Source organism: Melospiza georgiana, chromosome 16 (genome assembly GCF_028018845.1).
Source record: "Melospiza georgiana isolate bMelGeo1 chromosome 16, bMelGeo1.pri, whole genome shotgun sequence".
Lineage (NCBI taxonomy): Eukaryota > Metazoa > Chordata > Aves > Passeriformes > Passerellidae > Melospiza > Melospiza georgiana.
Window position 1 is genome coordinate 3,494,825 of NC_080445.1, and position 12,692 is coordinate 3,507,516.

Here is a 12,692-nt window from a genome sequence, read left to right on the forward strand (position 1 = left end):
TTTTTCTCCCCTTGGTGGCAATGATGGCTTTTTGGCTCAGCCCCTGCCCTGGAGAAAGACACAACCCAGGTGCCTGGTGGCTTTTTTGGGGAGAACCCATCTGTGTGAGCTGGTGGCACCGATGGACAGGACTGGACACTGGAGTAGAGGTGTCTGCTGCACAGGGCCTGGAGGTCCTCCCCCTTCCACCGTGCCCAGGGCACCATGTGCTGAGGATGAAATGCTGGATTTGCTCTTTTTTGGTGTGAGCTGCACTTCATACAGGCAGGAGCTTGGCACGGCCAGACCCTCCCGTGCTGTGGGGGCAAGGTCGGGGCCAGGCCTGGCATGCATTGGCTCCTTGGGCTTGATTGCCTGGGAGGTGGCACCCGCCACTTGGCACAGCGAGGTGCAGCTGGTCCCAAAACGTGGTGTTGGCGCCTTCTCTTGATGTTTTCTGCTCCTCTTGGCCTGTTCCCTCTCCTGCGTGCTGCCCACGGCAGTTTGCAGACTGGCAGGGGTTTGGTGTAACCCAGTGACGTGTTCCACCACCCCAGGTGACAGAGGGAGCCCTGAAGATGGAGACCAGCACCAGAGGCACCCCAAAACCCAACAGGGCAGGCAGCAGGTGCCACCCTGTGTGTGTTTGCCAGCCCAGCCCATCACCAGCACTCAAATGCCACCCACGCACTTGTGTGTGGCACAGCTAAAGACCAGCCATTGTTGCAAAGACACTTAATTATTTAATCAGCTTCACTTACATCCTGCGCAATAAATCTTGAAGCTCAGCAGTGGCCTGCAGGTGGCACTGGCAGTGCTGCAGCCTTGGGGCCCCCCTGTACCCCTTGCAATGGAGCAGATTCACAGTGTGGGGTGGGGGGAGGCAAGACCCTGCCTCTGTTGCAGTTAGGGGGGGTAAAACAAGACACAGTAAAAAAAAAATCTTTTTTTCCCCATCCATATGATTCGCATATTTAGGGAGGGACTGTGATTTCAAGCCATTCCTGGTGAAAACCTGCAGCACCATCACTGGAAGTGGAGACCCACCTTCCCAGAGCCACAGGGGACTGAAGCAGTGCTTCCTTCCTCTCTTGTTCCTCTTCTTCCTCACCAGCCCTCCATCACCCTCCTCCCCAGTGCTGGTCCTGTTCCCTTTGGGATTTGGCAGTATTTTCTTCCTCCTGTCAATGGCTTGGCGCAAACAGCAGATCCCCAACTTTCACTGGAGAGCTGCACGTTGCTGATGGGGAGACCCCCAAAAGCAACAAGAACTGTCCCCTGGGGTGGGAGGAATGTCACCCCAAGCAGTGGCCCTGCACAGTGCCTGGCTGGGCAGCACAGGCCGTTTGGGAATGCCACAGCCCTGTGCCAACAGGATACCAGTCCTTGTCCATGCAGGGGCGGCTTTCAGGCTCCAGGCTCCCTCCTTGAGGAGGGATGTGGGGCGCTGGGGACCATGGTGGGAAGCAGGTCCCACCCTGTCCCCGTTGCCCCACCCCAGGGCTCAGTAGCCCAAGGTGAAGGAGCCATTGGAGGTTTCAGTGTAGAAACAGCTGCTGTGGGAGGTGCTGGTGAGGCTGTAGGCAAAGTAGGCCACGGCCGAGCCCAGCGTCAGGCCCGTCATGTAGGACACGGTCATGGTGTTCCCTGTGGGAAGGGAAATGGGGTGTCAGGGTGCTCAGGCCACACCAGTGGGGTTCCCAGGAGGGCTCGGGCCTACCTGCCAGCTCCCGCTGCTCCGGGCTGACCTTGCCCGCCGCCAGGATCATGGGCACGCTGCCGAAGTAGCCGTTGGTGATGCCCATGAGGAGGGAGAAGATGCAGGGCCAGGCGGGGTGGCCGAAGGTGGGCTGCCCGTTGGGGTACACGCACATGATGAAGAGGGGGATGAAGACCACACGGAGGCAGGAGTAGACGAGGAGGTGGGTCCCTCTCCAGTCGTAGGGCAGGGCAGCCAGGATCTGCAGGGAGGGCAGAGATTCTGCTGGGGGGATGAGGAGGATGGGGAGGGCCCTGCTGTGCCCAAAGTGGGGTAACAAGGAGATGGGATGGTGGAAAGACCAACTGCTGTGGGAACCCAGCCTTGGCTGTGCTGGTGAGCACCAGCCTCACACTGGTTAGACCCCTGTGGGTGGAGATGACCCTTGGTGGAGTCAAATGGCTTAGGAAGAGAGCACCAAAGCAGGACAGACCCCCCCTGTGCTGGCTCTGGCCCCTCTCCTACCTTGCCAACGAAGTCAGAGAGGTTGAAGATGGCCATGATGAGGATGGGGAGCCATTCCCCCAGCGTGCAGTTGTGGATCTCCGACTCCAGCCCGGGAAAGAGGCACAGTGTGATGAAGTAGGTCATGGCGATGGAGAGCATGTAGGCCCAGATGAGGCGAGACACGACGTAGCGGTAGAGCAGCATGTCTGGCAGGGACAGGCAGCACAGCTCAGCCAAACCTGCAGCCCAGGCCCCTTGCAGAGCCTGAGAGCTTTGTCTGACCCACAGGGATGCCTTCCAAAAATGAGTTTGCCACAAGGTTATGGGCACATCATTAGGAAAGGGATCATAGAATCACATATGGTTTGGGATGGAAGGGATTGTGAAAGACCATCCAGTTCCAACCCCCTACCATGGACAGGGCCACCTTCCACTATCCCAGGTGGCTGCAAGCCCCATCCAACCTAACCTTGAACACTTTAAGTTGGACAGCTTCTCTGGGCAGCATGTGCCAAGGCCTCCCCACCCTCACAGGGAAGAATTTGTGGATAATATCCCATCTAATCCTGTCCTCTTGTCAGTTTGAAACCATTTCCCTTTGTCCTGCTCTTCCATGCCCTTTTCAAACATCCCTCTGCAGCCTTGGGAACGATCCTCCCCATAACACTGGGTCACCAGTCATTTATTTATCCCACCCCACAGGCATGGCTTTCCCCCGAGCCCACCACCCACCTCTGAAGCTGGGCCAGCTCCTCTTGATCCTGGGCCGAGGCACATCGAAGCGCATGTAGGTGCCACTCCCAGCCAGCTCAGCCTCGGGGCCGGGGCTGCCCCGCGGGGAGCTCGGCTGCCCCTGCTCCCGGTTCTCCTGCATGAGGGAAGAGAGGGGACAGCAGTGCTGAGGTGCAGCGGCCAAGAACCCCGGGGGACAGCAGGGGAACCCGCGCTCGGCTTACAAATCTGACGTCCTCGGAGGTGACGTCGTGGTGGACGCGGTAGCCGGAGCTGGGCTCGCCGGCGCCGCGGCTCTCGGGGAGGCCGTGGCGGGAGCTGTCGGTGTAGTAACGCACGAAGCGCGTGCGCTTCACCAGCAGGTGCAGGATGAAGCACGTCAGCTCCATGCCGATGGAGATGAAGAAGAAGATGACGGTGTTCTCCTTCTCGTCCGACAGCAGCAGCTTGGTGAAGATGCGGCTGAGCGAGATGATGACCCCGGCGGTGCCTGGTGGTGCGGGGGGAGCTGTCAGTGCTGGGCCCCTCTGAATCCCAGCTCAGGGATCCTCATCATCCCTCACCATGTGGATGGGATGCTTCCCCATATAGAGGAGTCACCAGCAGTGATTTTGGGGTGACAAATCTCCTCGGCATCCTCACCCCCAGCCTGGCATGGCAGTGCAGGGACTTAGAAACCAGTAAACTCCCTGGTTTGTTGGGGTATCCCTGATCTCCCGGCTGTGCTGGGGACCCAGGTGTGGCTCACTGGGGCCCCAGGAGAAGGTGCAACACGCTCAGTGGCTGTGGGTACTGACCATGGCTGTGGGTACTTACTCTCTCCCGTCATCACTCCCTGCGTGTAGCGCTTGGGCAGCAGCCCCGTGTAGCCGTAGAAGCTGGATTGCTGCACTTCAGGAGAGAGGCACAGAGGGGAGAAGGAGGGATTATTGCTGCAGCCGAAACTCCAGGAAGGGGGAAGAAACCCCAGAGGGAACCCATGAGCTGTGCCAGCTGGGAGCTGCTCCTTCCAGCAGCCTCCTTGCTCCAAAAGCAGGAGGGCCTTTATTCCCCTCCCTGGATGTTCCACTGTGTCTGTTCCCACTCAGAGTGGCCACCAGGTGTGGGGATTTGGCATGTCACCATGGTGGCCCAGATCAGTGGCGTTGGTGACCAATGTGCAGTTTAGTGCTGGTGCCCCTGGTCAGTCCCAAGTGCCCGGACAGAGGTGGATGGGATGGGGCAGGGTGGATGGGATGGACCTGAGGGTTACAGGGAGCAGAGCAGGAGGTTTTCCCAGGAGATCACGGCTCAGGGGTGGGGCAGGGACCTGAGGGTTACGGGGAGCAGAGCAGGAGGTTTTCCCAGCAGATCACAGCTCAGGGATGGGGCAGGGTGGATGGGATGGACCTGAGGGTTACGGGGAGCAGAGCAGGAGGTTTTCCCAGCAGATCACAACTCAGGGATGGGGCTGTTTCCCTCCCCTACCTGCCATGCATGTCCCAGCCCAGCTGCTGTGCCCCATACCTGTGCAGCCAAAGGCCACCACCCCGACAGCCACCAGGTTGATGGCGTAGGCTTGTCTGCGGCTGAACAGCTCCAGCCACACGTCGCAGATGCTGACGAAGAGCAGGGGCCCCAGGGCAAAGAGGTAGCCTGTGGGGGGCAGACGGAGGTGCTGGCAGGGGCACCGCACGGGGACAGCCCTGCCTGGGGGTGCAGGGACCCCACTCACCCACGGAGATCCGGGTGTGCAGGCTCAGCAGCTCCACCAGCGCGTTGTTGAGGATGACGGCCACCAAGGCCACCAGGATGTAGGTGAGGCTCATGTCAAAGACAATGGAGGTCCCTGGAGAGAGGCAGGTGATGGGGGGACAGGAGTTCAGCTCCCTTGGAAGTGGGATTGAGCTCTCTTCAGGTTTGGGGTGTCAGGGATGTGCTGGAGCTGCTCCAGACCTACCTGGGTATTTGTGGTGCAGGTAATCCACATCAGTGATAAAGCTGTTGTAGGGCAGGAGAAATCCCACCCCAGCCAGCAGCATGGCAAAATAAATCCCATGGTATCGATCCTGGGGCTCAGGCTCCTCAGAAACTGCCCCAGAAGAGGAAAGAAAGAGAAAAAGACATGACAGCGGCACTGCTGCACCCTGGGACCCACAGGAGACCTCAGCCTTGAGGCAATGAAACAGCTCAGCTCCCTGTAGATGCACAAATAAACAGCCCCAGCTCTGAGAAGTTCCTTCCCTAAATAAAGACATATCAGTGGAGACCCAGGAGGCAGGAAAACATCTGGGCTTTGGGCGTCTGGTGAGTTTTAATTGCAGCTAAACAAGCTGAGAGTCTGGCAGTGCAGGTGAGAGCGCAAGTCAAGGCGCAGGAAGGGCCAGAGGTGGCTGTGGAGGTGGGCAGGGCTGCCTCAGGATGTGGAGCAGGGCTGGGATGAATCCCAGGGGTGCCCCTGAGTCCTGCATGGAGAAAGATGAAGCTGCAGGCTGGGGATGAGCCTGGCAGGACAACCAGGGCACCAATCCTCAACTCCTTACCAGCCTGCAGAGCCCACTGCCATGGGATGTGCTGGCGGCTCACACGGGTACAAAGAGGGATGAAAAAGGGCAGTGGGCAATATTGTGGCATTTCAGGCTGTTTGTGGCTACTAAACCCATCCCAAGGGTGGAAGCTCCTAAGGGGGTGGGAAGCCAGCAGGGACCCTGGTTTGGGCCGTGCCTGCCTCACCTGGCTCCATGAAGGTGAGCACACCCTTGGCCTGGCTGCCCCGCTGCAGCTCGTCCTCCTCCAGCTGGTAGCTGTCGAAGCTGAAGCTCATCACCACGTTCCCCTCGGGTGTCACTGCTGGGCTCAGCTCCTTGAAGCGCTCAGCACCCACCGAGCCCATCCTGGCCACCTGAGAGGAGGGACAGCAGTGACAGGGACACCTCTGGGGTGCACAGATCCCCCCGGGTGGTGCCAGGGGTCTGCAAGGGACAATGACACGTGGCTGGCCCTGAGCCTTCTCCACCTTGCAGTTCTGATGGGGTTTTTCCACCTGGAAAGAAGATTCCCCCCAGGCAAATGGGATCACCAATGTTCTGAGCAGAAGTTTGGCTTTGGGGCGGTGAGCAGTGCTCGTGAGGGACCCACACGAGTTTTACTGGAATGTGATCCCAAGTTTGGCTCTGGGGTGGTGAGCAGTGCTCGTGGGGAACCCACAGGAGTTTGGCTCTGGGGTGGTGAGCAGTGCTCGTGAGGGACCCACAGGATCCACCCCCGAGGCACAGCCTGGCTCAGCACCTCCCTGGGATGCCACCAAAGACAAATGCCGCCGTGATTTCCAAAAGCAATCAGGGGAATTAATGGATAGGATCCACTCAATGGCTGCAGGGAAGGTCCTGGCTGTCTCAGGAAGCCCTGGCTCCCTGCAGGCAGCACTTTTGCTCTGCTTTTTGCCCTTTTCAGCATCTCTGGTGCCTGGGGCTGGGGCAGAGCTGCCAGCCCGGGCAGTTTTCAGAGAGGGGATGGGATTGGACTCTGCTTTTTCAGATCTGCTTCTCTGGGGGAATCAGAGCCAGCACGGACCCGCCAGAGAGACCCCAGCATCACACCAAATGCATCCCAAAACGAGCTCTCCAAATATCCACCATCCTCCAGTGACCCCACCAGAGCCATCCAAACCAGGGTCCATCCCTGTGGTTCGACCCCAGGGGGCTGCTCTGAATTTCTTGCCTGTCCCCAGCCCACCTCCTGCACATCTCCCTGGCATCCAGGGGTGGTGGTGATGGTGAAAAATCTCCTCCAAGGCAGCAGGTTGAGTCAGGCAAGGCAGGAAAAATCAATGGCAGTAATTTCTGTGGTCTCCCTGCCAGACATGGCGTTTGCAGGAGCAGAGAGGTTTTCCAGCTGCCAGCATGTGCTGGATGCTGGAGGGCCCTGAGCAGGGACAAACGTGGTGCCCACAGGCCCTGTGAGTGGGTTCCTGGAGCCCAAAACGCTTCTCTCGTGCAGGGATGGGTGCACAGGGCAGCGCTGCCCTGGCTCTGGGGCTGTGCTGAGGGCACAGCAATGCTGGGATGGGGTCCCCCTCTGTCCCCATGCTGGGGTTACCCCAACACCCCCATCCCATAGCAGGGCACCCCAGCAGGGCACGATGTCCTGGGGCACCGCTCCAGCCGGGGGAGCCGCCCGTGATCCCCTTCACCCGCACCTCCCGTGCCAGCTGCCCCCAGGCAATAAAGCCCAGCGGGAAGCATCTCCCGGGATGCCGGAGAGCCTGATGAGGGCTTTTTCCACAGCAGGAATCCCAGCTGGAGAACAAACCAGCTGGAAAAGCCTCGTACGTACTGCGTGTGGCCCAAACTTGGTGAGCCGGGAGGGGTGCGGGGTGCGGGATGAGGGATGCGGGGTGTGGGATGAGGGGTGCGGGATGAGGGGTGCGGGATGAGGGATGCAGGGTGCGGGATGAGGGATGCGGGATGCGGGATGAGGGATGCGGGGTGCGGGGTGCGGGATGCGGGATGAGGGGTGCGGGATGCGGGATGCAGGGTGCGGGATGCGGGGTGCGGGATGAGGGATACGGGATGAGGGATGCGGGATGAGGGATGAGGGATGAGGGATGAGGGATGCAGGGTGCGGGATGCGGGATGAGGGATGCAGGGTGCGGGATGAGGGATGCGGGATGAGGGATGCGGGATGCAGGGTGCGGGATGAGGGATGCGGGGTGCGGGATGAGGGATGTGGGATGCGGGATGAGGGATGCAGGGTGCGGGATGAGGGATGCGGGATGAGGGGTGCGGGATGCGGGGTGCGGGATGAGCGATGCGGGGTGCGGGATGAGGGATGCGGGGTACGGGATGAGGGATGCGGGGTGCGGGATGAGGGATGCGGGGTGCGGGATGAGCGATGCGGGATGCGGGGTGCGCTGCGCGGCCGCGGCTCTGGACCGGCCTCCGGCGCTCCCCGCCTCGCTCCCCCGAGCATCCCTGCGCTGCCGTAAATTGGATTTTCTCCTCCCGCTGGATTTACATCCGTCTGCCCCCACGGATTCACACCGTGCCGCCCCTGTGGCCCCAGCGCGGCGGTGGCAGCGTTTCCCCACGGCGGGCAGGGCTGGGGGGGTCTCACCCGAGAGGAGCCCTTGCCCCGCTGCCCCCCGGCTCTGCCTGGCCCCCGGGCACCGCAGCCCTCCCGCCAGGGCACAAAAGCGCTTTTTGCTCCGGCAAAAGGGTCCCCCGACATTTTGCCAGCGGCGAAGTTGCCACAAACGGAGGGAATTCAGTAACCCGCGTCCCTGTCTGAAGGAGAAGCCGCCGGCCGCGCCCGGGGGATGCTCGGGGCAGCCGGGAGGATGCTCGGCGGGGCCAGGGCTCGGAGCGGCGCCTTCCCCTCCTTTCCCCCGCTCCCCGGCGGTCCCGGCCGAGCACAACAGGTCGGTTCTTACCTCTCCGCGTCCGCCGCGGCGGCTCTGCGGCACCGGCGCCGCCCGCCCCGCTCAGCCCCGGCGGCCGCCGGGCCCCGGCCCCGCCATCGCGGAGCCTCCGCCGGGAGGGGCCGGACCGAGCGCGGCGGCGGCGGCGGAGCGGGGGCGGCCCCGGCCCGGCCCTGCCTCCCCCGGCCCGGCCCGGCCTCCCCCGGCCCGCCCCCCGCTCCTCCCCCGAGCCCCCGGCCCCCGGAGAGGCTTTCCCGGGGCGCGCTCGCAGCCCTGGCCGTAGGCACCGCCCGTAGGTACCGGGTATGGGTACCGGGTATGGGTACCGGCTAGAGGCGCCTTGGAGGGATCTCGGAGGGCCGGAGCTAATTGCCAAGAGAGATTGATTACGGAGAAAGCCCCGGTAATTTAGTTCAGGGCATGAGGTTTTCAGCCAGAGGGTCATTCGTGCCCTGTGAAGGGTTTTGTCTAAGAGGGGATGATGGAATCAGGATGGATGGATGGATGGATGGATGGATGGATGGATGGATGGATGGATGGATGCTCTGGTTAACAGAACACAGAAATCCCTCAGATTTTTGAGGAAACAGCCAAGAGTGTCTCTGCTCACTTCCAAAACCAGGGAATGGAAGCAGAGGAGGAAGGGAGTCAGCAACATGGGGCAGTGTGGATATCCATCAAAGGGAGAAAACGTGTCCCCAGGGTGGGTGACCCAGGCAGGGACCTCATGGGTGTCCCCAGCCCAGGCTGCAGGCTCTGTCCATCCCTGCTCCATCACGGGGATCTGGTGCTTTTCCCCAGGAGCAGCAAGGCACAGAGTGGGGGCTCAGCGAGAGGGTGAGAGCCCTGCGGGACCATCCCTGGGCTCTGCCCCCAGTGTGAGAGGATGGAGGCAAGGAGAGGAGGAACCATCCCTGCTCCGGGCCTGGCCGTGACTGACAATCTCCTCGCAGTCAACAAACGCTGCTGCGCTGTGTAAATCAGCGAGCGGGGCCGGGGATGCGCTGCCGCTGCTGCTGCGGCCGCCGGAGGAAATGAGAGACGCAGCCGCCTGCACCACCTCCTGCTGCCGGGAGCGGGCTGGGGAAAGGGGCTCCTGCGAACCCAGCACAGGCAAGAAAACAGGCCAGGTGGAAATTTCCATCTTTTCTCCCTGGCTGAAATAGCCGGAGTTTGGCTCCAAGTGCACCTGACTGCTGTGCCAAGCACGGCCTGGAGCTGGGGCTCAGCCTTCCTTGCTCCTCTCTGAGCTGAGCACCTGCACAGCCAGGCCCTCTGGTGCAAACGGGGATTTTTTGGGGCTCTTTGGCACATTTGTTCAGCTCTAATTTCATAGCGTCACCATAAAATCCCAAAGCACCTCACTCCCCTTGGGGTACATCCCCTTGCTCTACACCAGACTCCATCACCCTGCTCAGGGAACCTTAGAAATGTAAAACCCCACTGTGGGGTGAGTGAGGTGGGGTTCCCTGGCCGTGTGTGCTGCTGGTTGGCACCCAGACAGGGAGAGTGCTCCAGAAAAGAGCAGAACGAGCTGCAGCATATGGGCACCCGCCTCTCGCGGCGCTCGCCAGGCAGCATTACTCACCACAGGGATTCCCCCTGGAGCTGCTCCTCCCCATTCCAAAGGCCCAGGAACAGAAGCAGGGATGGTCCTGTAGAGGTGACCAAGCTGAGAGGGGCACCTCAGCTCCCAAGAGGATGTGGTGTTCTCCAAGCCTGGGGAGACGCCGCAACCAAACACCTGCTGGCAAAAAATCAAGTTTTAGCCTCCTCTCTAAAACCACACAATGAAGAGATCCCCATTTCAGGGGACAAGGGGGCTCCCTTCCAGCTGCTCCTGCTGTAGGTGTGACAGAGCCATGCTGGGATATCCAAGGAAACTGCTACAGCTTGGAGCTCTACAGTGAACACAGGGAGATGAATCCACCAGGGTGAGCTTCTCTGGGTGCTTTCCCTCTGCTTTCCCCATTCCCAAGGGCAGTGTTAGACACAAACAACACTGTCCTCCCTCCCAAAATGCCCAAGTTGCCCCTGAGCATGGGCAGGCTGAGCTGCCTCTGCCTGGCAGGGGTATGGGGGTCCCATGGGCTGCGCTCTCCTGGAGCTTTGCTGGGCTCTTCAATTTTTTAAGCTGGCCCTGAATTATTCAGCTCCCACATAGTTGGCTCAAGGTTGGCGAGCTCAGATACTCCTTGGGTTTCTGCTTGACCCACTTTAACAGCCAGGAAAACCAGCCAGGCATGGTGGTCCCTGTGGCATGAGGGGCATCCCTTACACACAGCCCCAGCCTTGAGTCTTTCCCCCTCATCCAACATCCTCCTCCTTCACCCCCACTGCAGATTTTTAGAGGTATTTTTCCCTTCTCCTGCCTCTCCCTGCTGTCCCATGGCTCCCTGCACCAGTGGGTGCATCCCAGCAGTGTTTGCAGGATTACAAGGAGGGATTTGCTCGGCTCCATGAACCAGCCAACACCCTGTGGCCACATCTCTCCTTGCTATGCAGAGCCTCACCTCACTCCCCAGGAGCCTGGATGAGCATTCACTAATCCTGCCGGCAGAATAAGAAGCTGCTGATTCATTTGGCTCCGAGATGCTGGATTAGGACCATCTCCAGAAATGTCCTGTATTGTTGTTTTTCTCCTTGCCCTTCCAGCCGAGTCAGGTTTTATTAATCACTGCTGTTGCAGAGGGGAGAGGAAGGAGAGACCTTTCAGTTGTCGGCACACCAAAAGCCTCAAGCCGAGGTTTTAAACTCTTGGGGACCATGGGAATGGGCTGTCCCTACTGTCCCCATCCCTGTGGGCACAGCCATGAGCCAGGAGCTCTTTAACCAAGCCGTGCTCACCCTGCCAGGCTGCCCTGGTTATTCTGTGCCCTGTGGGTGTCCCCTCTGCACCAGCTGGGGTGGGTGACACTGAGAGGAGGCAGGAAAATAAATTAAACACCTGCACCCCCCTTTCCCACCCCCAGAGCTCCCAGGAGTGCTGCACATCCATCTTTTCCACTTCAGGGGAAGGAGAGGCTGCTCTCAAGGCTGCAATCCCCTCTTGGAAAAGCTCCTTTCACAGCCTTGCATCCTTTGCCTCCGTCCCTGGGTCTGCTCCCAGCGTGGCCGAGCGTGTCGTGCCAGCCCAGGAGCGTCCTCGGCAGAGCAGCTTTGCCCCGAGACGCCGGGGATTAATCAGGGATGTTGCCTCTTGGCCAGAGTCACACTCAGGGGATTACCGGGGCCTGCAAGGAGCAGGGAGTAGCCAGGGAATTTGTTCAATGCAAGTGGAGGGGTTTGTCACAATCCGATTGCAGGCGAACAGAAATCCCCAGCGCTGGCAGGGGCTCAGCACTGGAGGCCGTGGGGATTAACTGGTTTTTCCCCGAGCTTTGCAGTGAGGCTGGGGTGGGAGGAGATGCTCTAAGCCCAAAGCTCTGGGTTTAAAACCTCCAGGGAGATGCAGGGGCTGAGCTGAGCATCAGCTTTGGGGCACCCAAGACTTGTCCCAAGGCCAAGAACCAAATTCTTTCACGTGGATGCCCCAATTCTCCTGCAAGGCATTGCTCTGCATCCCTCCTGCCCTCAAAGGAGCCTGGGAGAGCTGGAGAAACCCTGGGAGCATACCCATGGCCTTTGCACTCCCCTCGCTCCTCTTTGTTGGAACAGATTTGCATCCATCTCTAATTAATCCAAGATGAGCTCCTAATTCAGCTCCTTGATTGCAACTTTGCATAATTGCTGCACGCACAGGCAGAGTGGCAGGACGGGATAAAAAAGGAGACAATCAGTGGTGGGCGTGGAGGAAACAACGCAGGGAAGGGCCGGTCCAGCCCCCTCCCACTCACCGGGCTGTTTACAGACACAGGCTGAGAGAGATTTTTCTCTGGAAGGAGAAAATGGTGATAGTTACCCTTGGAGGGAGTGTTTTCCCTGTGCTATGTTCTCTAAGGCCTTCACCAGCAGCCACAAAACACTCAGGCAGTGGGAAAACCAGGAATTCCAGGCCAACCCTTTTTGCTATTCCTTTCATTGCCTGCTCTCCTCCCCAAGCTCACCTTTGCCCAGGTGTCAGAGTGAACACTCCACCAAGGTGAGCAGGCAAACAAACACATCCCCTGAGCCTCCGGTACCCAGGTACATCACACCTGTGTCTGTAAGGGCTCTTTAATCCCCCAAAACAAACCCCAGGGGCTGCCTCAGGGGAAGCAAACCCACAGCACACGAGGGTGACATGACCCCAGCCCCAGGTGGCACAAAAAATGGGCAAAGCCCCGTTTTTCCTGCCAGTGATGCCCAAGCCATTCCCAGCAGGCACCCTGAGCATCCTCTGCCGCACAGGCCGGACTGTGTGTGCACAAACCAACATTGACTCCAGCTCAGGGGTTA

The 12,692-nt window shown here is 60.0% G+C and overlaps 1 protein-coding gene across 2 annotated transcripts; it reads right to left on the bottom strand.

The window, feature by feature from the left end:
- Positions 1 to 51: 51 nt before the first annotated feature.
- SLC29A4 (solute carrier family 29 member 4) lies at positions 52 to 9,921 on the bottom strand. Of its 2 annotated transcripts, none has more exons than XM_058035936.1 (11): positions 9,904 to 9,921; positions 5,630 to 5,798; positions 4,857 to 4,988; positions 4,632 to 4,745; positions 4,424 to 4,552; positions 3,734 to 3,808; positions 3,142 to 3,407; positions 2,918 to 3,053; positions 2,204 to 2,391; positions 1,700 to 1,940; positions 52 to 1,626 (listed from the first exon to the last, which is right to left on the bottom strand). In XM_058035936.1, exons 2-11 carry the CDS (start codon positions 5,787 to 5,789, stop codon positions 1,484 to 1,486), a joined length of 1,584 nt encoding a protein of 527 aa, XP_057891919.1. In that variant the 5' UTR covers positions 5,790 to 5,798; positions 9,904 to 9,921; the 3' UTR covers positions 52 to 1,483. The 2 variants fall into 2 exon arrangements, with proteins under 2 accessions (XP_057891919.1, XP_057891918.1); XM_058035935.1 differs by lacking the exon at positions 9,904 to 9,921 and adding an exon at positions 8,328 to 8,398.
- Positions 9,922 to 12,692: the final 2,771 nt, after the last annotated feature.